The 25194-nt window shown below is 47.6% G+C and overlaps 1 protein-coding gene across 1 annotated transcript in view; it reads right to left on the bottom strand.

The window, feature by feature from the left end:
* The window catches only part of TAF3 (TATA-box binding protein associated factor 3), a 153973-nt gene extending 134677 nt beyond the window's left edge, over positions 1-19296 (bottom strand). Inside the window, exons 1-2 of the mRNA XM_059725760.1 lie at positions 19028-19296; positions 2680-2922 (exon numbers count right to left, since the gene is read on the bottom strand). Of these exons, the coding sequence (XP_059581743.1) occupies positions 2680-2922; positions 19028-19193 (409 nt within the window). The 5' untranslated portion in view covers positions 19194-19296. The remainder of the gene's footprint in view (positions 1-2679; positions 2923-19027) is intronic.
* Between the last annotated feature and the right edge of the window lie 5898 nt (positions 19297-25194).

Genomic DNA, 25194 nt, shown 5'->3' with positions numbered 1-25194 from the left:
TCTGAAGTAGTTAACAAAGCCTCCCAAGAGATATTTTACCATATTTACCCACACTAACACAAGACAACACTGGAAGTAAGATGACCTACAATAATTAGATTCTAAAAGTGGAAAACTTAAAAATTTATTATAAAATTCCATGTATAGACTGTAATTATGATGTTATCTTAAATTTGTCACCCCCGCCACACTACTGAAGGTGTGGGGAAAAAGATGATGCAGGGCGCAGTAATACAGCAGGAGATAGGGGACAAACAGTAGGGGAGGCAGTAGGGGGGCATGTGGTAGGGTGGACGGGAGGCCATAATGGGGCAAGCAGTGGGGCGGGGACACGACAGGAAGTAGGTGGCAGGTCATATGGAGGTGGTAGGGCAGGCAATGAGAAAGGCAAGCAACTTTCACCCTCTGCCTCCTCTGCCCCCATGTACCCCCACTGTTCCTGCCCCTGCCTCCCCCAGCTTCAGGCTACCCCACTTCCCCCTTCCCCTCTTCTCCACTCCAAACTGCTTCTGCTTCCCGTCTCCCCAAGAACTGCCCATTCACCCTCCCACCTCTTACCTTCACTCCTTGCTGGTAGCCTTCAATACTGCTGCAGCCTAGGGGCACAGCTCCAGCCCTGCCCTGAAGCAGTTACTGTAAGTCTGGGCTGGAGCACATGCTCTGTGCTCCAGGCTGCAGCGAGGACAGAGCCTGCCAGCACAGAGCAAGGGTAAGGAGGAGTATAGCAAAGGGGGAGAAAGAAAAAGATGGTGCAGGGGGGGAGACTGGGGACTGCAGGGGCGGAGTAGCAGGGCACACAGAGGTAGCAGGGAGGAATGTGGCAGCTGTGGCTCCAGCTCCAACCCTAACCCTGGGTTGGGGCAGAAGGCATGATAGCTGCCTGCCTGGCCCCCTGCACCCCACCCCCGTGCTTGAGTGAAAAGGTGACGGGCTCCCCTTCCCCCCTATGTTAAATGGGGTGGGAAATCTCATCTGCTAATTGAGTAAATAGAGTGATTCCTTGTCAATGTAAAGAAGCCTTTCAGCTCTGAATGGTATTTGAGCCACTATTTAAACTTTACTTTCAGTTGCTTTAACATAAGCTACATTAAAATATCTCACGGACCACGGTACATATCCATCTCTGCAGCCTAAGCAACAAAACGAGAAAACTGCGTGCCCAGGGCAGCTGAGGTCAACAGCGTGATTCCTCAGCATGTTTCTGGAAACATTACATTTATTTGAAAGCAGTGGTCGGCAATGGTTAACAAGTCGGGGCCTGAAACAACTCAGTTCAGGTCCAAGGTAGATTATAATTTCTGATCTGGCTCCTGCTGCCACCACCACCACTTCTCTCTGCTGTCTGGCCAAGGTGTGGGCAAAGCACCCACACTTCCAGAATGCCACCAAAGCTCCCTAGGTCTGCAAGCCAGATCAGGCCCACAGGCCATAGGATGCCAATCCCTGCTCTAAACAGTGCTAAATATATGGAAAATACTACGTCTCATATTTTCTGATTCCAGATAACTACCCCTGACTTTCATCTTACTTAGTTTGCGTGGTATATTATAGCTCAATCCATAGACCTGTATACAAACAGCAGTAAATATACTGTAAACCCAAATAAAAGTCAACAACAGAACAACAACTCAGTACATCATTTGTGGCAATGCCCAAACAGGATTTATTTTAAGTTGACACTTAAGGGAAAGCGGTTTGTGTTCCTCTTCATACCGTGGAGATTTTTTGCCCACGTTGCAACATTTAGTCTCTCAGGATTTATAGACCAAGTACTTGAACGGAACATTACACATGACATAATATGATGTGCGTTCTGTCCTCACACAATCGGCTTCAGAAGAAATAAACACCTCATTACAATTCTGTCTGTCAACTGTACTCTACAGTCTTCAGGACAGTGATTTTGTTCTGTTTGGCATATTTGTACCTAACCCATAGCATTACATAGGCTTGCAAGGAGACAATAAATATATGCAACTGTCAATATCAAAAGGGACAGTCAACTTATGTTGCACATGATTTAACCGCTTCGTATTAGCTAGCACTCATATTTCTTGTATCTGAAACGGAGGAGGAAAAAAATTGCCTCTTATTGCCTTCTCACTATTATTATAATATGATAATTAACACTCATGATTACTGTAGCTGAGAGAAGAAACAAGATACTGCTCTGTTTGACAGAATTACGTATCATTGATTTCACTGACCTCTGTCCCTCATGCCCATGGAGGCCTGCACTGCACTGCCAGCTCTGCAGGGAACTTCCCCTGTTCTCTTAGCGAAACTATATGAAAGCTTTCTGCTTTATCTGTGAAATGGGGATATTATGCCCTACCACCTACCTTAAGTACTGAAAGGCATAACACATTTATTTAATTATTCAGGGTTTCTAGGAAGCTGTACAAACACAGGGCATTTTAACACTGTTTACTCTCTAAAACGAAGTGAATTAAGAGTGGAAATGAGTTCTATCATTTTGGCCACAACACTGTGCCTTATTTTTTTAACTATGATTTAAAAACATGGTTGTATTTCACTGTTTGTGCAGTGCCCTTCCAGATGTCTCATCAAGTGACTATGGGCAGCACAACTTGGATAACTTAATGTACAGAAATATGTGAATGCTCAAAAACAAACTCCCTCTCTCCTCCCAAAGCAAAAAACCAGTTAATTACGCACCTTCTTGAGATGAGACAATGGGTGGCATGTAATCAGGAATGTACTCTTTCCTTTCTTCTGCATCTTTACTTCCAGGCTGGGGAAACTGTAGGACATTGTTCTTGCTGACAGGAAACGAAGGGATTTGATGTGCAAATGTGACAGGTTCGATATTGTGTATATAATCTTCAAGCTCGTGCAGGTTAACTCCCATGAGTTGGAAAGCATCACCTACATCATCCAAAATTGGATCTGTACGGCCATCTGCAACAAAAGGGAATTTGGGTAAGAATCTAATCTAAAGAATGCGTTTTGTAACGAAAAATACAAGCACCCTCAGTACACAGGAAGTTTCCCTTCTCTCTAAAGTAACAGAACAAATATTAAGAATTTATTTTAAAATGTGAATTTTGATTTATTAATCTAGCTGCAGTTTGTATGTGGCTAAACAGAACATATTTGGCTAAAGACAAATATGAACTTATAGGAGAGACTGTGCTTTTTTATAGTGCCTTTAATTCAGACAGAACCTATTCATGCTTTATAAACTAAAATCTACATTATTCACTTCACCCATAAGACAGAAGCACCACTTAGAAACAAAACCAATGAGGTCAGCAGTATCCCAATCAAACTACAAGGTGGAAATTTCAGTTAAAATGCCATATTTCCCTATGATGCAGTTTGGACATGATGCAAAAGCAACAGACTTTGCTTGTGAAAGGCATCATGAGGTTTCACTGGCTAGGCAGTCAGGACCTTGGGTTAATACCACATCCCAATAAGAGGAGCAACATGCGTCCAACAATCAAGCCAAAGCCTACTACCTCGTGACTCACCAGCACCACCTCCAGTACCTATTCCACAGCTCTCCCTTCAGTGTACTAGTCAAGTGTCCCCCGCTTCATTTTTTAAATTAAAGCATGAAGATTACAAGAATCAAACGTTTTGAAAAAGTCTTAAAATACATAGTGGCTCTCTTTCATCATCATCCTCTTAATACCGATTGATAAATACATCAATAAGAACATTGCTATCTTTACTCAGACTTTAGATGCCTCACAGCCCATATTCTGTCTCCAACAGTAGCAGGTATTAGATGCTTCTGTGGAAGGAGTAAGACACTCTCACAGTAGAAAGGTAAGCAATAATCTGCTCCCCCCCAACCTTAGGTCTCATCACAACCTAATAGTTAAAATGCATTTCAAAACCTGATGCATGTGGTTAATCTCCTTTTCAAAATGCACTGGCATTTATTATTATAGTACTAGATAGTCATGTTACACACATAACTGTCCATAAATTACCATACGTGCAATTCACCTCTTAACAATGAATTGACAGGTACTTACTTAACCGAAGAAGTATGGTTATGCTAGCTCATTCAGGTTAACCCCGTTACCGGGAACACATTGCTTACATCATCCCAAATAGGATCCAGATGGCCAGCTATGACAAAAAGGAATTTTAGTATGAACTGAGTCTGAAGAACTTCAAGGGGTACTCAGAGTCAAGTGAGAGATTTGGTAATCAGAAAATTGCTTTTGTCTTTTAACTATTTAGTTTTACTCCTGCTTTATTCCAGATAAAGCCTATGTAGTCAAGAGGGACTGGGCTTGATTTTGTCCCAGGTCTCCCAACAGAACAGTGAGCTACTCCCAGACCTATTCTGTTTTCAATTACAACTTTGCAAGAAAGAAAAGCAATACAACCTGAACACTCCATATTACTGGGAAATGAATGACATGCAAAAAGAATCATTCAGAACAAAAGCACGATCTTGTGGTTAAGGCCTAGCACCGGGACTCTGAAAGAAGGTGCTCAGTTCCTAACTCTGCTACGGCTCCCCTTGTCTGACCTTGGGCAAATCACTTAACCTGTTTCAATTCTGTCCATCTCTAAAATGGAGAAACTAGTTCCTCCCTCTCATCTTTTGCCTGAGTTGCTTATATAGGCACCTTAGGCTAAGGACTGTACCTACTCTGAGTTTGCATAATGCTTATTATTCTCCACTGGGCCTTCTGTGCGCTACTGTAAACACAAGTAGACACTAACCATGCTGTCCACTTAGTCCTGAGATCCCAGACAAGTTGACTTCACTGACAGTAAAAATTACATACTTTACTTGTGTCCCTCAACCAAAAAAATGTAACAAATCATTGACAATAAACAGGAAACCTGGAGCGGTTAGTGAAAGTGGTGCTCCAAACTAAAGAAGAGTTGATTTCAAGTACAAAAAGGCTGGTGCAAGTTGGAGCTCACTGAATCAGATTTTTGACCCCTTACCAACTAATGAATGAAGTAGAAGAGAAGCAGTTATGTTATAATGAGAACTTAGGAATTAAAAAAAATGACAAAAGTTGCTTCTTCCCAAGACTGTGACCCTGGTATTGTAAGGCACTTCTGAAATCAATGGGACTATAGTAGCATGATTGAATATAAATGTCTTGAGGCCATTATGTTCTTCAACATGTTGCACTTAACCAAGGCAACCACCGAGATTACTTGGCCACAGTGTCCTTAGGGCAGTGCTTCCCAAACTTTTCCTCAGTATGATGCCATTTATGATCTCATTTCCTCAGCATGTCTCCTCACTCCCAAGTTGCAGCCCCCTAACCCCCAGGTACCCCTCACTTCTGACCCACAGCCCCATGGCTCTACCACTGTCCCTCACTCCCAATCTGTAGCCCCCTACTCTCCCAACATGCCCCAGGGCCAGGGCCTGCAGCCCCCTGCCCCTCTACCCCAGCAGCACCTGAGTCCTGACTACTGCGTGCAGGAAGCAGCAGCTGAAGCGTGGAGCCTGGCTTCCCACTGGTCTCCTTCCTCGTGGGCAGCACAGCCAGTACAAAGCCTGTGAGGGATGGGGGCAGGATGCGGGCTGTCTACTGTGGGCTTGGGGCTCCGTGTCCTGTTGCCCTTTCCCCAAGCCTCTGCAACCCAGCAGGCAAGACCTGGCATGGGAAAGAACGCTGCGCGACACTGCAATCCCATCCGGGGTCACGACGAACAGTCTGGGAACCAAAAAGAAGCAAGGGGAAAAAATCCTTTTCAGCTTCCAGAAACAAAAATGAATAAGCATGACTGGAAAAACTTTAACATCAGGAAGGACATCTTCCCCAAAGCAGTTATCGAAGTCATCTGCCAGGAAAAGTAACACAGAAGCAACGAGCACTAATGCATGTAAGGAAGTGTCATATAACCCATATTTACTGAATCCAAGATGACTCTGAATTTAAGATGACTCTCCACTAATTAATTCTATACATGGACAATTTATAAATTTGCAGTAATTTTCCATGTGTAGAATTTAATTAATTTAATTAAATTTGTCCATCTCCCCGAAAAGCACAGAAACCAGTGGCAGGGGGGCAGGTGGTAGGAGTCAAGCAGTTTGACCCCTGCCCCTCACATACACCTTGCCCCCTGCCACCACTTGCCCCCTCCTGACTGCCCCCTTGCACCTGCCCCCCATCTCCCTGCTGCCTGCCCCTCCAGCACCTAGCCTGCTACCAGGGCCTACCTCTCCACCTGGCCCCCCATGCTGCCTGTCCCCAACACAGGCTCTGCTTTCCTACCTCTCCACCACCTTTCCCCCTGCCTACTCCTCCAAGAAGCTCCAACCCAGACTCTAGGGCCCAGCCAGAGTTGCTATAGCCATATCAGCTAGTACCTGGCCAGGCTGGGGCTAAAATAAACGCAGGCCCTATGCTGGAGCCACAGAGAGGGTAAACGGCAGCAGGAGGTGCAGGGGGAGGCAGAGGCAGAGGCAGCAGTGGGGAGCTAACATGGGGCAGAGGTGGCAGGAGGACAGCTGCAGCTCAGCCCTTGACCCCAGATCAGGGCTGAGCCAGACCTACAGGAATCCCCTACTGTTTTGTACTCAAATCCAAGATGAGAGGTCCTGTACCCCATGTTAAAAACAGGGGATAAAGCCTCATTTTGTACTTGAGTACGTACGGTATATTTATCCAACGTTAGAAAAGGGTCTATGTAAAGATACCTCATACTCCATCACATGGAGGTTTGCTTCCAAAGAGGCAACAATAATTCATAAGGCTGCCACAAAGTAAATTAGCACAAATATAAAATAATCTTGGGATTTGTGGAAGTATAATACAAGTATATTTACCGTAGGAAAATAAGGCTAGAAGAGACCTCACAAGGTCCTATAATCCAGCCCCTTGCTCAGGGCAAGATCATCATTCACCCTGACTTAAAGGAAGTTTCCGCCAGGGAAGAGAAATAACTTATACAATACATAAAAATAGTTTTCCAGCTTATTTATATTAGGACTTGAATTATACAATAAAAATGAATCCTCAACTTAAAGAGGTGTAAGGTATATTTTTAGGTGCCATATGCATCAGTTACTTCTCCTGACCAATTCTTCAGACTTTATAGTCGTATTTAAATATTCTCTTTGTTAATGTTTCTCTTTCCTCTGTGGTGCTCAAGACCCACTATAGCAATACGGGAAACTAACCACTCTAAGAAAACAGTGAAACAGACTACACGAGTTGCTAAATTATATTAAAAATAAATATAATGAAAAATAGCTTTCTTTTTTAATTTGTAAGTTATATTCTTAGGTTAAAGATAGTTTTAGTGAGTAAAAATTCAAAGTTGATAGTTTAACCAGTTACACCAGTCTCTTAATTTCCTCTGAGGTTGGTATTATCTTTACTTTGCAAATGTGGAAACTGAAACATAGGTGAGGGGATGCACCAAATGCTACTAAATGGCAGAATAAAGGACAGAAACAGGTATAACTAGAGGTTCTGACTGCCAGCCCCAAGACCAATTCCCCAGAAAGCACTGCCTGTACCTTCAGGGCTTGAAAAAACAGCTCACCAGGAAAAGTTACCTATACTGCCAATTTCAGCCAAGTTTCAGCTGCCTTTAAAAAAAAAAAAAAAAGTAAAGTTTTAATTTTGGGAGATATATTGCTTTTATAGACTAATTATTAACATACACAGATCCACAGTGTAGCATGCATTCAGCTTCAAAGCCTCTGCTCCTACCACTACCACTGACAAAAAGGAATAGAGTATCACGAGACTGGCAAGACTCGCTGGCATAACAGCTAAATCAGAAAGCTGTGGGAGAACTGGTGAAATCATGTCAAATTCAACCAAAGCCTGAGAAACAGAAAAGCTTATGAAGACAGGTCTACCTGAGGAAAACAACTGGGACTATAATAGTGGTAGAACTACATGCAAGTGGAAAGATTATGCAGAAATATGGCATCCACATGGAGACTTGCACCATTTTTGTTCTACTGGTCAGTTTCCCCTGTAGACAAACCTTAAGCATTTATAGGGAAGAATCATCAAAATGCAGAGTGAGGAACAGCTGAAGTAACAGATACTGTCTTCTTTTCTAAGTATAAGGTAAGGCATAATGTAGAGAGAACAGCCTTATAAAATTCAGCTAATTATATTATCATGAAAAAGTAAATGAATCGCCATAACCTGCCCACACATAACCTGCCAAATTTTATAGTTTCTAGTCCAAATCCTAGAGGTGTTCAATTTCTTCAAAGAGACAGCTGACAGAAAAAAGGAGAGAGAGAAAACAGTGCTTGCAAAACTACCTATTTTATTTAATGGCTGAACTGTTTTTACTGAAATTTCCAAAAAATTCAGCCTGAAGCAATACACACATATAAAAATTTCTACTAGAATTGTTTAAGTTTGGCAAAATAAGAAATAACTGAAAAAATAAGGAAAGAGAGAGGGGGCTTTCACCTTTATTCATGACTTACAGCAGTGAGAATAATTGTTCAAGAAGGAGAACATGCAGGAAAACTATAAATTGCAAAAAAGGAAAAAAAAGCTTTTTTCCATGTAACCACTGAAATAGACTCTAATCATGGAGGATATTTTTTCTAGCAGTTACAGCATGAAATTAGAAGTAATGCCCTCTTGGTTTCCAACTTTACCAGACTCAGGGGCTGGATTCAGACGTGCAAGCATGTGTGGTTTGTGGTGCCACAAACCTCTTTGGTGGCGCGCGTGTTGCACATTAAATGGTATGGGGTGCTGCTACAGTGCTGGGGCAAAATTTGTTACCATGGTTTCCCAGTAATAAATAACCCCCCGGGGAAAAAAAACAAACACACAAAGCATCATGTGCTCGGACAAACGCAGAGATGAGGGAGCCCAAGGCTGCCTCCTCCCCAATCTCCATATGCTGCTGAGCCCCCACGCTGAGGCACTCTGTACCACTCCAGCTAGCTGCTCCCTAGCTGGTTGGGGTGCAGTGCGCCGCGAGACAGGGGAGCAGGAAGCAGAGGGAGCTGCCTGTTCCCCCATCTCAAGCCACACTGCACCTCAGCCAGCTGGAGCACAAGGTGTCTCAGCACAGGGGCTCCATGTGCCTCAGTGTGGGGGCTCCACAGAGTAGCCCCCACACTGAGGCACACAGAGACAGGGGAGAAGCCAGTCCAGGACTGCCTGCTCCCCCATCTCGAGGCAAGCTGCACCTCAGCCAGGCAAGGAGAGGCTCCCCCATGTCCAAATGCCACTCCCCAGGTGGCTGGGGCACAGGGTGTCACAGCACATGGGCTGCCTGCCAGCTACCCCCACACCCTGTACACACCCTGTGCCCCAGCCAGGCCCCCCTACAGCACATGGAGCAGCAGGACAATGAGTCCTGCTGCAAACTGCATGAGCAGGGGTGTACACAGCAGCATAAAGTAGCTGCACAAATCTGTGCCACTGCAAATGCATGCCCCTGCTCACATGGATGCAGCCAGTATGTCTAAGCAAATCACTTCTCCAAGCTCACAGTGAAGCACTGCTACCCATGACAGAGAAGAAAAGTGACACTTTTCTCTGCTGTTCATACATACTGCCTCAAACCCCATGTGCCATGAAGACAGCTACATTACGATACAAAAGGATTTATCTAAGATAAAGGAGTGTGCAGCAATGTAACATGTTAATGTAATTACATCAGTCCAAGCATCCCAAACATGAACTAGCATCACCATCCCAAACACAGACTAGCAATGTATGTGAAATCCAGCTTTAAAGATGTCACCACAACAAATCCAGAAAACAATACACCTATAGCTATCACCATTAAAACTCAGGATGTAACCAAATGCCATATGGATTCCAAGCACCAGTACTTTTTAATGCATACATAAGTGATCTTCCTGTCACCACCAGCTGGAAATTTGGCTATGCCAATGACCTGGTGCTTACTATTCAAAGAAGTCCAGACTGATCTTTGCAAAGACCTCAAGCTACTTGAAGAATATTTCACGTGTTGGAGAGTCCACCCAAATCTGGGGAAAACTGTTGTCACGTCATTTCATCTAAACAATGCCCATGCCGACCAGAAACTAGCCATCACTTTCTGTGGAGAAGAGGTGAAGCATGAAAAGTTCTCAGAATACCTCAGTATAATCCTTGATCACACCCACACCTTTTGTGACATCTATGAAACAGTGCTAAAAAAAACCTGAAAGCACGAGTTAATCCTGTGCAAAAACTGGCCAGAATGACATAGGGAGCAAATGCAACCATGCTCTGACTGGCCACTCTAGCACTTGTTTTTTCTACAGCAGAATATTGCTCCCCAGTCTGCAACAAAAGGTGCACACAAAGATCGTTGATACACAGTTAAATGCAGCTATGCGAATTATATCAGGAATACTAAAAAGTACGCCATTGCCATGGCTTCCAGCCCTGGCAAACGTTGCTCCCCCACACCTCTGCTGCAATGCCACATGCATGAGGGCATGTAGCATAATAATTATAACATGCCCGATGCCTAAGGCCATCGGTAATGCAAACCTCCCAATCAACAAGGACATCACTACACCACCACAAGATAGGCTCAAATCTAGAAAATCCTTTTGGAAATACGCCAAGAAGCTCTATGATGACAACAAGAGCACTGAAAAACAAAGAGAGGGAAACCTGGGCAAATACCAACCTGCCGCAGATATACATTGTCAGCAACCCTACAATCCCCCAGCCAGGATTTGACCTACCGAGAAAGATTTGGTCCTCCCTGAATCGCATCCAGACACTTCATGGAAAATGTGGACACCTAACTCCATAAATGGAGAATCAAAGAGAATCCAGGTTGCAAATGTGGTACTATTTTTCAGACGCTGCAACACATTGTGAACGACTGCCCAATTAGATCATTTAATGGTGATCTAAAAATCAATCCATGCAGCTACCCCTGAAGCAGTCAAATAGTTATCAAAGTTAGACATTAACCTATGAATGTTGTAATCCTAAAATGTCATACGAAAGAGGAAAAAGTGAAAGCATCTAATGTCTAGGTCAAAATGAGGCTTGCACTACTAGCTTGTTAGAGTAAGTTGCATTAGTTTGGTGCATTTACATTGTGGGTGTGCATCAGGGTAATTACATCTGGGACAAAAAAAATCCCACTCTACAACACAGGACACAGTTGCATGATAGTTCAATACTAGCTTTCACTGCACCACCTACATTTTGTTAATGTAACCAGAAGTCTGTTCTACTTTGTGGTGACCTTATATACACCAAGTAGAAAGTAGAACAATCTTTAATTGCTAGCAGCCAAAAAGAAATTAGACAACTTTAAAATAAAATGTGAGAGGTAACAGGATACACAAAGAAAAGGTACAGCAACACCAGAGCAGTCTTTTCTGGTCAAGTTTTAACCTTGGTGGAAACAACACTCACTTCAAGACTGAAGAACTTTAGTATTTCTTACTTCTAGTAACAAAGAAGTGCCTAGACTACATCTCCCATGCATTTATAATCTGAATATTCAACTTCTTATTAGAGGTGGACCGATACATCAGTCCATATCATATCTGCACCAATAAAAGGAAAATGGACATCATCAGCAATCAGCTGTTTTTGGCTGATGCGACCAATAATGTTGCCAATAAATGCCACATGCATGCGCAGCCACAGCATGCACACGGCCAGCCCAGAAGTTTGGAGAGCAGCATCTGGCTGGTAAGTCTGTTGGGGGGGGGGGGGGGGGGGGGGGAAAAGGAAAGGGAAGGAAAGGAAAGAGGGATGGAGGGGGGCAGACTGAAGCCCCTGAGGTAAGGGAGGGAGTGGGGCTGGGTGCATGACAGAGGTGTGAGTGGCTCATCCAGAGAGCAGAGGGATGAGCAGGTCCCACTGTTCCACTCACCCCTAGGGGAGCCATGGGGAGCACACGGCCCCCAAATCTGTGCACGGGGTGAAGATGGTACCAGGCTCTTCCCAGCAGGGTGGTTGGGCTGCGGCTGTGCTTGGGGCAGGTGGCTGCAGTGCTGGGATAGGGGGCTATGGGATGCCCCCTTCCCAGGGCCACTACCACCTGCCCCGAGCACAGTCCCAGCTGAGCCCTGCCCCCCTGCCGGGAAGAGCCCAGTGCCGCCCCCAATGCATATGTCTGGGGGGCCCATGCCTGGGGGGCCCATGCCTCCCATGGTTCCCCTGGGGGGTGTGCAGCAGCAGAAGCTGCTCCCCTCCCACGCACCCCCCAGATGAGCTGTTCACAGTTCTGTCCCATGCCCAGCTGCAGCCCTAGCTCCACTCTCTCCCTCACTGCAGGGGCTTCGACCTGCCACCCCACCCCCATCCCCCCACAACAGACTTACCAGCCAGATGCTGGTCTTCAAGCTGCCAGGCTGCATATCAGCAATCAGGTCAGTATTGGCCAATATGGCTCATTAATAATCCGCCATCGGTATGGGTTCCAAAAAGTCTTTAATTGGTGCACCCCTACTTCTCGTAAAAGTGAAGTCTTAAGAACATAAAAAAATTTTAAAAGATCAGTTTAAATCAAGAGAATGAACTCCATTTAATCTAATATTCTGACTCCATTCTTCAGAGGAAGACAAAAAATCTAGGTGGCATCTTTATATATATTCCTGAACACATAATGACAATCAGCAGACACATTGGAGTAGGTGGTTAACAAAATATTCCACGCTCTATTTTACAGCAAATAATCACAGTCTTCTTTGTTTATAAAATTCTCCATGAACTTACTTTAGTTTGCACTTTGGACTCTGGGTCACTTTCACACTGAAATAATCCACGCTAGTGATAAGAAATTCTAGCAATGAAAATTAACTCACTCCAAACTTTTTAACAATGGAACAGAAAAAGGAAAGCTGATTCCACCATGCAAGTTGTCTCACTGAATAAAAAAAGACACTGCCCAAGACCAATTCACTTAAACTGAAACCTTACTAAATTTACAAACATCTGAAGTAAATTACACTTTCCATTGGGACAGACTGAATGCAGATGGGCAGGACAACATTTAAGCAATGTTCTTATTTTAAGCAAATGAGGCAGGATGATGCAAATACTCTTATCCCAATCACTGTATATTTTAGAACAAAATATTGAACATTTACCAAGCTGTAATCTTGTGGATCTCCTAAATACCCAGTTCTGTCCCGCAGACCTGGCGAACTGTGTGGGAAAGGAAGATTTACTGGCATCTAAACCAAAGACTCTTCTTTACCTTTTTTCTTTACAGCGCTCAGGAAGCTGAAAAACCTAGTGCTTCTGGGGCACTAAGCTCTCCGAAGACGGTTAATATCCGAGTAAGGTTCATTAGGTTCAATACTAATCTTTCATTACTCAATCCAACGTTATTTCTCAAACACAATGCAAAATCATGCAAGTTAGAAATCTCAAGATGGCATGTTTAAATCAGTCATTTATATATGCTTCACTAATTTGAATATCATAAGAGTCCACAATGTGTATTTTAAACTCCATTTTTTGTATGTAATAAATTCTCCTCACACGTTCTGAAACATTTTCATGATATGGACCACATCTTTGGAGAGCCACAAGGAAGCTGCTACTTGAATCATTTCCCCTTCTATTGACAGCTATTGCACTCATAGAAGAATAACACCAGTTGAGCAAGCATCAAGCAAGCGTCCTAAGTATAGCTCTCTTTTGTTCTGAAACGTAGTGATTGAGATAACAGTACTCGCAATGCCCTCCCTCATTTGTTCAGCATCTCTTCTAATGTGATATAATAGTCAAGCAGAAAATCTAACACAGATGTAAAAGCCATCAATTTCTTTTCTAAGTGAAAGTATGTGGACCTTGATGATGTCGCTATAAAACAGAATAAACTGTTCTCAGGAAAGCCACTTTCTGTTTATATGTGCATGGAGCCCTCTACCTCGGCTGCCAACACCACTATTGAATTCATCACTGAACACTGAGCTGAGTAATTTCCACCTAACACATCATCAGTCATGACTCTACCAATTGAAAGTCAGTTAATCCTACTGACTGTATGTAAAAGCCATGATAGAATCCACCTCTTTCTTGCAGACAGGTGCTGGTTTTATATAGTAAAAAGCAGTAACAAAGTATTTTTGGCAGTGCAAAGCAAGCAAGTCAAAAAGCACCTGGATCTATTGAGTAACAAACAGCCTTTTTTACAGCCACTTTTAAGAACATCATCACAATGTGAGGCACATAATACAACAAATATTGCACCACATGCACAATACACAGCTTCTTACAGGAAAGCAACGCATAAGTTGCTATTCTGTAATGTATACAACTCCCTCCCTCGAGCCACAAAGAAGTTATGGCTATTTCCCAGCTTTTAGTAAATCCTCAATCAGCCAAAGAGCAGATACTATAGCATCCCTCTACTCATCCTCCCACTCCATATATCCCACACCTCTGGGTCTCAAGAATCTCCTGGGAGCAGCTGTAGCAACCTAATACCAGTTTTCAAGTTTAGGTTGTTTCCAAACTCTTAGATCTTGGGCAGGAATCAGTGGTATCTCCATCTCAGTTAAGAAGGTACATCTCTCTCTCTCCAAATTCATAAGGATAATACCAACCATAACAGCTCTGACCCAGCCGCTGCTGGTATCCAAGCCCCTCTTAACTCACAACCTAGTTCTCTCTCGTCTCCTAGGGAGATAGATATTTATACAGGATTAATTTTGGATCTAGATGTGGAACTCTCCAGTTTGGCAGCTGCACTGGTAAAGTCCCCCTGTACCGGCTGCATAAATGGTTTATTACTACAAAATGAATAAACGCCCTCCAGAGCTGGTGCAATCACCTACCCTGGAAATCTTCAAGAGGAGACTGGACGGTCACCTTGCTGGGGTCACTTGACCTCAGTTGTCTTTCCTGCCTGGTGCAGAGGGGTTGGATCTTGCAAGGTCCGACGATCTTGCAAGGTCCCTTCCAGCCCTTTACAATCTATGAATCTATGTCAATAGTATTGCCCACCCCCAATATAGACTTACACTGTCTTATATCAGTTCTGGTCAGTCCCTGAAGGCAGTCAAAAACACATGGATCCCAGGCTCCCCAGTTATCAAAATCAGATTCACCAAGTTCACAGAAGCAGTGAAACCTACAATCCCCACAGTCCACAGTTCAGTAGCACTTGTCCACGGTGGGCAATCAGCTCTGTAATCCCAACCAACCCTGGTCTCACAATAGTAGCCATATCTTAAGTAAATCATGTTAGTACTAGTCATGTCAGGTACCAAGCACCCACAAATCTACTGGCCAGCAGCAGAAACCTCTGCCCCACAGAGCCTGCTGTGGCATCTCTAGGCCTCCATCTCCCTCTATGCGTTAGGCTTGCACTGTAACCCCTTCACCTGCTCCCAACCACCCTGCACTTAGTTTGCTATAGCAGAGACAGCTTTGACATCACTCCTGAGACCCACTGAGCTCAACGCAGCAGTGACAGCCAAGCTACTTTCATCCCCACAGCTACCCCAGGCCTCACAGGGGCAGCAGTGGTGGTACCACCCTTGCCAGGCCTCTCCCTTTTCCCCAGCACCTTTCTTGGGGATCCCAAGCCAACAGCTCCCCCTGCAATCGCAGAGCTCGTGAAGGCTGTTACGATGCTCCTGATCCGGAGCTGCTGGCTACATTGACAGCTACTCTCACACAAGCCTGACAGTGACACTGGCAGCCCCAGATCCCCAGGCTGGGCTCATCATCCTGCTCTCGGAGGGGGTAACAGAGCCAGCAACCCCTGGCCCAAGGCTTCCCTCGCCTCCCTCTCCAGCACTTCTCTGGTAACAACTGTGGCAGCCGCAGTCGCCTCGTCCCCCCTCACTCACAGAAGTAGCTTCACCAATTCCCACCCATAGCTGCTGCTGCCAGCCCTGGACACCCTCCCAAGGCACCCCCTCTCCAGGCACCCCCTCTCCAGTCACAGACCCAGCAGCAAACACAGGGGCAGGGGCAGGCTCAACCTCCCCCCCCCCACCCCACACACACGGGGCACCCTCAACCCCATCCCCTCCTCCCCACACACACACACACACACACACACACACACACACACACACACACACACACACGGGCACCCTCAACCCCATCCCCTCCTCCCCCCCCCCACACACACACACACACACGGGCACCCTCAACCCCATCCCCTCCTCCCCCCCCCCCACACACACACGGGCACCCTCAACCCCATCCCCTCCTCCCCACACACACACACACACACACACGGGCACCCTCAACCCCATCCCCTCCTCCCCACACACACACACACACACACACACACACACACAGGCACCCTCAATCCCATTCCCTCCTCCCCACACACACACACGGGCACCCTCAACCCCATCCCCTCCTCCCCACACACACACACACACACACACACACACACACACACACACACACACGGGCACCCTCAACCCCATCCCCTCCTCCCCACACACACACACACGGGCACCCTCAACCCCATCCCCTCCTCCCCACACACACACACACACACACACACACACACGGGCACCCTCAACCCCATCCCCTCCTCCCCACACACACACACACACACACACACACGGGCACCCTCAACCCCATCCCCTCCTCCCCACACACACACACACACACACACACACACACACGGGCACCCTCAACCCCATCCCCTCCTCCCCACACACACACACACACACACACACACAGGCACCCTCAATCCCATTCCCTCCTCCCCACACACACACACGGGCACCCTCAACCCCATCCCCTCCTCCCCACACACACACACACACACACACACACACACACACACGGGCACCCTCAACCCCATCCCCTCCTCCCCACACACACACACACGGGCACCCTCAACCCCATCCCCTCCTCCCCACACACACACACACACACACACACGGGCACCCTCAACCCCATCCCCTCCTCCCCACACACACACACACACACACGGGCACCCTCAACCCCATCCCCTCCTCCCCACACACACACACACACACACGGGCACCCTCAACCCCATCCCCTCCTCCCCACACACACACACACACACACACACACGGGCACCCTCAACCCCATCCCCTCCTCCCCACACACACACACACACACACACAGGCACCCTCAATCCCATTCCCTCCTCCCCACACACACACACGGGCACCCTCAACCCCATCCCCTCCTCCCCACACACACACACACACACACACACACACACACACGGGCACCCTCAACCCCATCCCCTCCTCCCCACACACACACACACGGGCACCCTCAACCCCATCCCCTCCTCCCCACACACACACACACACACACACGGGCACCCTCAACCCCATCCCCTCCTCCCCACACACACACACACACACACACACACACACACGGGCACCCTCAACCCCATCCCCTCCTCCCCACACACACACACACACACACACACACACGGGCACCCTCAACCCCATCCCCTCCTCCCCACACACACACACACACACACAGGCACCCTCAATCCCATTCCCTCCTCCCCACACACACACACACGGGCACCCTCAACCCCATCCCCTCCTCCCCACACACACACACACACACACACACACACACACACGGGCACCCTCAACCCCATCCCCTCCTCCCCACACACACACACACACGGGCACCCTCAACCCCATCCCCTCCTCCCCACACACACACACACACACACACGGGCACCCTCAACCCCATCCCCTCCTCCCCACACACACACACACACACACACACACACACGGGCACCCTCAACCCCATCCCCTCCTCCCCACACACACACACACACACACACACACACACGGGCACCCTCAACCCCATCCCCTCCTCCCCACACACACACACACACACACAGGCACCCTCAATCCCATTCCCTCCTCCCCACACACACACACGGGCACCCTCAACCCCATCCCCTCCTCCCCACACACACACACGGGCACCCTCAACCCCATCCCCTCCTCCCCACACACACACACACACGGGCACCCTCAACCCCATCCCCTCCTCCCCACACACACACACACACACACACACACGGGCACCCTCAATCCCATCCCCTCCTCCCCACACACACACACACACACACACACACGGGCACCCTCAACCCCATCCCCTCCTCCCCACACACACACACACACACACACACCCTCAACCCCATCCCCTCCTCCCCACACACACACACACGGGCACCCTCAACCCCATCCCCTCCTCCCCACACACACACACACACACACACACACACGGGCACCCTCAATCCCATCCCCTCCTCCCCACACACACACACACACACACACACACGGGCACCCTCAACCCCATCCCCTCCTCCCCACACACACACACACACACACACACACACACACACCCTCAACCCCATCCCCTCCTCCCCACACACACACACACGGGCACCCTCAACCCCATCCCCTCCTCCCCACACACACACACACACACACACACACACACGGGCACCCTCAATCCCATCCCCTCCTCCCCACACACACACACACACACACACACACACACGGGCACCCTCAACCCCATCCCCTCCTCCCCACACACACACACACACACACACACACACAGGCACCCTCAATCCCATTCCCTCCTCCCCACACACACACACGGGCACCCTCAACCCCATCCCCTCCTCCCCACACACACACACACACACACACACACACACCCTCAACCCCATCCCCTCCTCCCCACACACACACACACACGGGCACCCTCAACCCCATCCCCTCCTCCCCACACACACACACGGGCACCCTCAACCCCATCCCCTCCTCCCCACACACACACACACACACACACACACACACACACACACACGGGCACCCTCAATCCCATCCCCTCCTCCCCACACACACACACACACACACACAAAGGGCACCCTCAACCCCATCCCCTCCCCCCCCCACAGGGGCACCCTCAACCCCATCCCCTCCCCCCCCCCCCACACACACAAGGGGCACCCTCAACCCCAGCCTCTCCCCCCCCACACACAGGGGGCACCCTCAACCCCAGCCCCTCACACACACACACACACACACACACACACACACGGGCACCCCCCCGCGGGCCGGTGCGTGCCGGGCACTCACAGAGCTCGCAGTAGCGGTGGCAGCCGCGGCCCAGGCGCTGCAGGTATCGCTGCAGCACGTCGGTGAGCAGGTCGCAGGCCGAGAGCTGCACCGAGTCCCAGCCCAGCGCCTGGCAGATCTGCGCCACCGACACGCGCAGCAGCCACCGCGAGTAGCTCTCGCACATCCCGGCGGGGCGGGGCGGGGCTCAGCGCGGCCCGGGCGCGGCGCGGCCCGCCATGGCCATGACCCGGCGCGGCCGCCCCTCGCCTCACGCCCGGGCGCCGCGGGCCGCCAGCGCCGCCATCTTGGGGTCGCGCCTCCCGCCAGCCCGCGCGGCCGAGCGCCGAGCCAGCGCCTCCGCGGCGCATCCGTGGCTCCGGCATCGACTGCGCGGCCTGGCGAGCAGCCACGTGCGGCGCCGCGCCCTGCTCCCCGCTGCGAGCGCTGCGCGCGCCCGCCCCAGACTCTGCACCGTGGCTCGTTGTAGGCACCTTATCCTGCCTGACCTGACTACTGGTTTTTTTTCCAGCTGTAATAAAAAACAGATGATTTTTTTTTTTTGGGGGGGGGGGTTGTTTTGTCTGTCTTTTAATTTAATATCCCGCAAATATATATTAATATATTTAATATGCCGCCAAATTAGCCCAAATTATCAAATTCAAGAGTCAGTCCACAACCATAAGTGGCCCAACTACCAGCAAGCATGCAAAGAATCATATCTAACGACATTCTTAGACCCACACAGCTACACCCCCTGACCGTACCATTTACGCTCCCCTTCTCCACCTTTTGTCTTCCTAATTTCCAGCCATCAGGTAGAGAGGATATTATAATTATTGTTTCACAGACTGCCTCTCTTCTACCTGGCAGATGTCACCTGCCGCCGTCTTCCCCTGCTTACCTTTGGGACAGGGGGGTGGGTTGTAGCCGTTTTGGTCTAAGGACCTCGGCAAACCAGGTTCTTTGGGTAAATCCGATATCTTTTATTAGACCAACTGAATTAGTTGGAAAAATGGTTCTTTGCAAGTTTCCGGGTATAAACACCCTTCGTCAGGCTGAGGAAGCATCTGCAGTTGGTGCGTGCTCTTCCTGGAGGTGGTAGAAAATCTTCGGTGGTCTCTTTGGATAGATAGATAGACAGACAGAGAGAGAGATAGACAGACGTACAATATTAGGGAAGATGTCTGAATTGTTCTCTTTTAAGTGGTGATTTCCTTCCGCTGATTTCTGCAGTAGATTAGGTGAAAAAGGTGGTTTCTAATTTTCTCTGCAGTTTGCTTATCTTTGGCATTATTTCTCCCTCCTCCTCCCTTCCCTGCTCTACCCATTGTTTTCCTAATTTCCACCGATTTACATTCTCACTGACCTCCTGTCACACTTGTAGCTACTTTCATTCCTTGAAGATCTCAGAGCAGCTATGCCTGAAGAAGGCTGCTCGTGCCCAAAAGCTTGCAAAGGGATTTTTTCCAGCTACTCAGTTGGTCTAATAAAAGATACCGCATCTACCCAAGCAACCTTGTCTGCCTATGCCCTTAGACCAACACGGCTACAGCCAACAACCCTGCAAAAATGGAACAACATGCTTTAAAAATGGAATCTCCTTTAATAAGGTTACCATACGTCCAGATTTTTCTGGACATGTCCTCTTTTTTGGCCCCCTGTCCTCATGTCTGGGCAGGTTTTTAAGGGAGAAACATGTGGGAAACTGGGTGCAAGCCTGCCAGGGGCTGCTTCCTGTCCTCCACCCCCTGTCCCATGCTGCACATACACGCCCTGTTGCAAACACTTGTATTTCAGTTTTCATAATGGCTTCAATGTTGTTTGTTCATAGATTCATAGATGTTAGGGTTGGAAGGGACCTCAATAGATCATTGAGTCCAACCCCCTGCATAGGCAGGAAGAACCCCCTGCATAGGCAGGAAAATTGTTGTATTGTTATGTATTGTTAAAGTAAGTTATATTGTTATACACTGTTATATGTATATTGTATATATGTATGTATAATGGTGTGGATGTTTATGTAACACACTAAGGGGCAGGGGGCGCACACTGGGGGGTGGGAGGCAGCGGGTCAGCAGTGAGGGGCACTAGGTCAGGACTGGCCATTGATGTTAACAAATGGGTCCTGATACAAAAAATTGAGAACCACTGATCTAGAAGAACCAGAGAAGGTGCAGAGAAGGGCGACGAGGACAAGGAGCGCTATGGAGGGGCTCCCACGTGAGGAGAGACCAGAGAGGCCAGGCCTGCTCAGTTTAGAAGAGAAACACTTGTGCGGGGGCATGAGGAGGATTTACAAAATGGTCAATGCAAAAAAGAAAGTCAATAGGGATTTCTTATGGGCTTTCTGTCACATGACAAGAAAGGGTCACAAAATGAAACTAGTAGGTAGAAAGTTTAAAAGGAACAAAAGGTGTAGGAGCCAAAGGGCAGTGTAGGGCACAAGTGACCCTGGCCTTAGTTAAGGTCATTTATGTGCCAGTGAAGGGCACATAAATGACCCTGGCCTCAGGTCACTTATGTTGGTTGAACTTTTGAACTGTGATCCATGTGCTTAAGTTTTGCCCATGCTCATCTGGAGCTGTGTATATGATGGGAAATGCTCCAAGATAAAAATCGCCTGCACTTCAGAGAGATGGCCTGGTGCTGGGTGCACCTGCGCACGTCCTGTGGAAGGGATTTGAGTGCCATGTGCCTGGAGGCAGGATCAGCTGTGCGAGTGATTGAGGGGTGACAATGTGTAAGTGATATAAAAGGGGCTGATTTGAGGATAGGTTAGTCCCTGCCTGAGTGAATGAGGGCAAAAGGAACAGATCAGAGGAGAGGTCTATCCCTGCTTGAGTGTATGAATATGCGAGCTGCAGTTGTGTTCAGTTGTGGCAAGCTGGAGGGCCTGGGAGCCCAAAGGCTACTGCAATTTGGAATAAGCCTGCAGTGGGGCAGGTGACTGGTGGCTGAGTGAGGGCAGGTGTACTGCCAACACCTTGGGCTTTGTGTGTGTAAGAGAGGGTCAGAGCCAGGGTGGCTAATATCCCTCTCTTCACGTGCAGGTGGAGCTGAGCGCTGTAGTAAGGGCACATGAGTTGCTATTGCAGCATGAGCAAGCTGCTGATGAGAGCTTGTATTGCTCTCTGGCACCTCCTAGCCTGGGCACTGTCTTGTCACTTAGCATTTGCATTGTTGTATTGGGATTCATGATCGATTAGTATTGTCATTGCTGTGTATATTTTGACTTTGTTCTTCCATAATATAGTTGTTTATGACCCCTCCATTTGTACTGTTTGTTTGTTATTAGCTAATTAATCTGCAGAGCGCCAGGTACAGCCAGGCGGTAGGTGAGAGCAGGCTGCCCACCACCTTCATTTATATCCCTGTAGACTGAAGAATTGAAAGCCAACTAGGGCTTTAACTGGTGCTTAACAGCTGGGACCCCTGGGTGGGCAGCATCTCATTTGAATAATCTGCAAAATTAATTGGTCTGATTTTTATTTTGGTTATTTCAGACTCGAGAAGGGGTCTTTTGTGTTTGATGGTTGTCATATTTGATTAATTTAATTAATTTTGCTGTGTATGGTTAAGGTGTTACCAATATACTAACATACTCATCTGTGTTTTGTCTGAGCCAGATCCAAAGAGGGGTCTGGGTCAGTGGGTGATTGGCTGGTGAGTCACTGATATTTATTTTTGTTTTCCCGAGGAGGGGCATGGACACCACAGAGGCCCGGGAAAAGCTTGTATACAAGATCCTGGAAAAACCTCAGTTGTCCTGCCGGGACAAAAGATGGTTAAAAACCATATACGGTCCCGATTCAGAGGAGTTTGCAAAATTCAAAGATTTTGAAATGGGAAGGACAGAACCCTTTGGAAACACTGAAGGCACCATTTAACCTTTGGAGGAAAGTTAAACCAGTGACATGCAAGGAGATTCAGGTAGACGATGCATCTATAGCTGGAATCATTGTTGAGGCAGCCACTGAGATCACTGTTCCCAGGAAAAAGAAAAGGACACCCTCTCCACCTAGGGTGGAGGGCGAGGTAGCTTTTGAGTCATCTTCACAGGTGGTAACTGAAACCAAGAAAATGGAAAGCACCCTTTCCCCGTAAAGAGGGAGAGAAGGTGGTTGTGACAAATAGGTATGTGTGTGACTGCAGTAATCGATCAAATTGAATCCACAGTGTCAGCTGAGCCGGATGTTGCAGCAGCAGCAGGTGATGAAGCATCAATCCTGTGGTGTTGTAGGACCAAGACAGAAATGGCTTTGTTTGTGGTTGGAGATTGACTCAGTCTCAGAGATGGCAGTGACTCTGTGGTCAACGATCCTGCTTGAGGAATCGGAGGCAGAATTAGCCTCAGAGGCAGCAGTGACTATCGTTGACGATCCTGGTTGGGGAATCGGAGGTGGAAACGGCCTCAGAGATGCTGGGAGATGCCAATTGTACTTCTTCATGGTGGGGGTCTGATGCTGAGTTGAGACTGGAGGTGGAATCAGCCTCAGGGGCATCTGGGGGAGCCTATACTAGCTCAAATTCAGAACAGGAATCAGCCTTATCAAGTGCAACGTCATTGATAGTTGGAGGTTGGGAGCAAATCAGCTCCAGGGAATTCTTCCCAGCAAGGGCCAAGGACTCTACCCTGATCGGTTCCAGGGAACTCCTACCAACAAGGGTCAAGGACTCTATCCTGACTGATTTACCTGCTCCAACTTGTGGAATTTGTAGTTGTGATTTGTGGGATGAGGACTGGGGAAAGTAGCATGGGTTTATAATGGGCCCAGGAGTTCTTGGAACGCTGATCCAAGAATACAGAAAGCCCATGCCAGTGACTTCTGTGGGATTTCAGTTTTCATAACAGTTTCAATGTTGTTTATGGTATTGTTATGTAGTAATATAGATGTATGTATATTGTTCTACACTATTATAACATACTTTAACCATAACAACTACAGTATACGTATATTGTATTGTACTGTAGGTCTAATGGCGTGCATGTTCTATGCAACATTTTAGTAAAAGTAGACCCCTGTACGAGCGTGAAGATGGGGGTGTGTTATCAATGTTTAGTACATGGTTCATTTTAGTAGGGGTAGTTTCTTTGCTTAAGTTCGGAACAATCCAGTGCAACTGCAGGTCTGTAGGCAGCATGACTTGGTTGTGTGATGGATATCACATAAGACTCTGCAATGCCATCAAGGAGGGGATTGTAGACAACAAATTTGCAGCATTCCCTGCCGGGGGGAAGAAAGTTCCAGACTGGGTGAACTTTTAATCTTTATTGGAAGGTGACCCAGTTTTAGGAAAAAAAGCATGCATAGTGCAGCCTCTGAAGTGCAGGAAGCCTCTAAGGTGATTTGAGTGATTTAAAAATTATGTGTTTCAGAGATGGGTAGAATGCACAGAGAGACGTCCTGTGCATCTGCGTTCGGTGCCTCATATGATTGATAGCTGCCTGTCCGTTATAGGACTATGAAGGCAGGCAGCGTGAGACAACCTGCCTCTTTGCGTCTCCCTGTGTCTCCTGTCATCCTGTTCATCTTTTGTGTTTTCATGTCTCCTACCTCTCGTGCGACTGGAGGAGCAGTCAGAGAGAGCGAGGAAGAGCAAATGAGTTTGTATATGGATGGTGTGACTGCAGGTACGGGAGTCCCTGGGTTAGAGGAGTACAGTGAGCCGAGGGGCTGGAGTAGTAGTGTGGGATAAGGCAACCGATATCCACTGTCTAGTATCAGCGTGTCTTGGGTGAGGCAAGGCAGGCCAATATTCCTCAGGCCACAGCATGCGAGTGCCAAGAGTGAGCCTCAGATTGATCTCTGGCCCCCTCTATGATCTCTATGTAGAATTTCCTCATTAATTGCCTTGCTTTTAATGAGGAAATTCTACATTATTAAAAAACAATAAGCAACAAGAACAATAATCTATGTATGTATGTGCATGTGTATTATTGTTCTTGTTGCTTATTGTTGTTAATAGTATTGATCTGCTGATGTTATGGTTCATTGTTAAAGTATATAATTGGTTGATTACCCCCCACATTGTGTTATTTGTCACTACTTAATTAGTATTGTGCTAGGTAAGGCACCAGGCTGTAAGCCAATGCCTTGTTAAGGCTGCTGTCCACCACCTTCCTCTGGTGGTTTTGGGATGATTGGACATCCTCTAGTCAGTCGCCTTGAGTGCTCTGCTAATTG

Source organism: Alligator mississippiensis, chromosome 4 (assembly GCF_030867095.1).
Source record: "Alligator mississippiensis isolate rAllMis1 chromosome 4, rAllMis1, whole genome shotgun sequence".
NCBI lineage: Eukaryota > Metazoa > Chordata > Crocodylia > Alligatoridae > Alligator > Alligator mississippiensis.
Note: the sequence above shows the minus strand (reverse complement) of the source record. Positions and strands in the feature narration are given on the sequence as shown.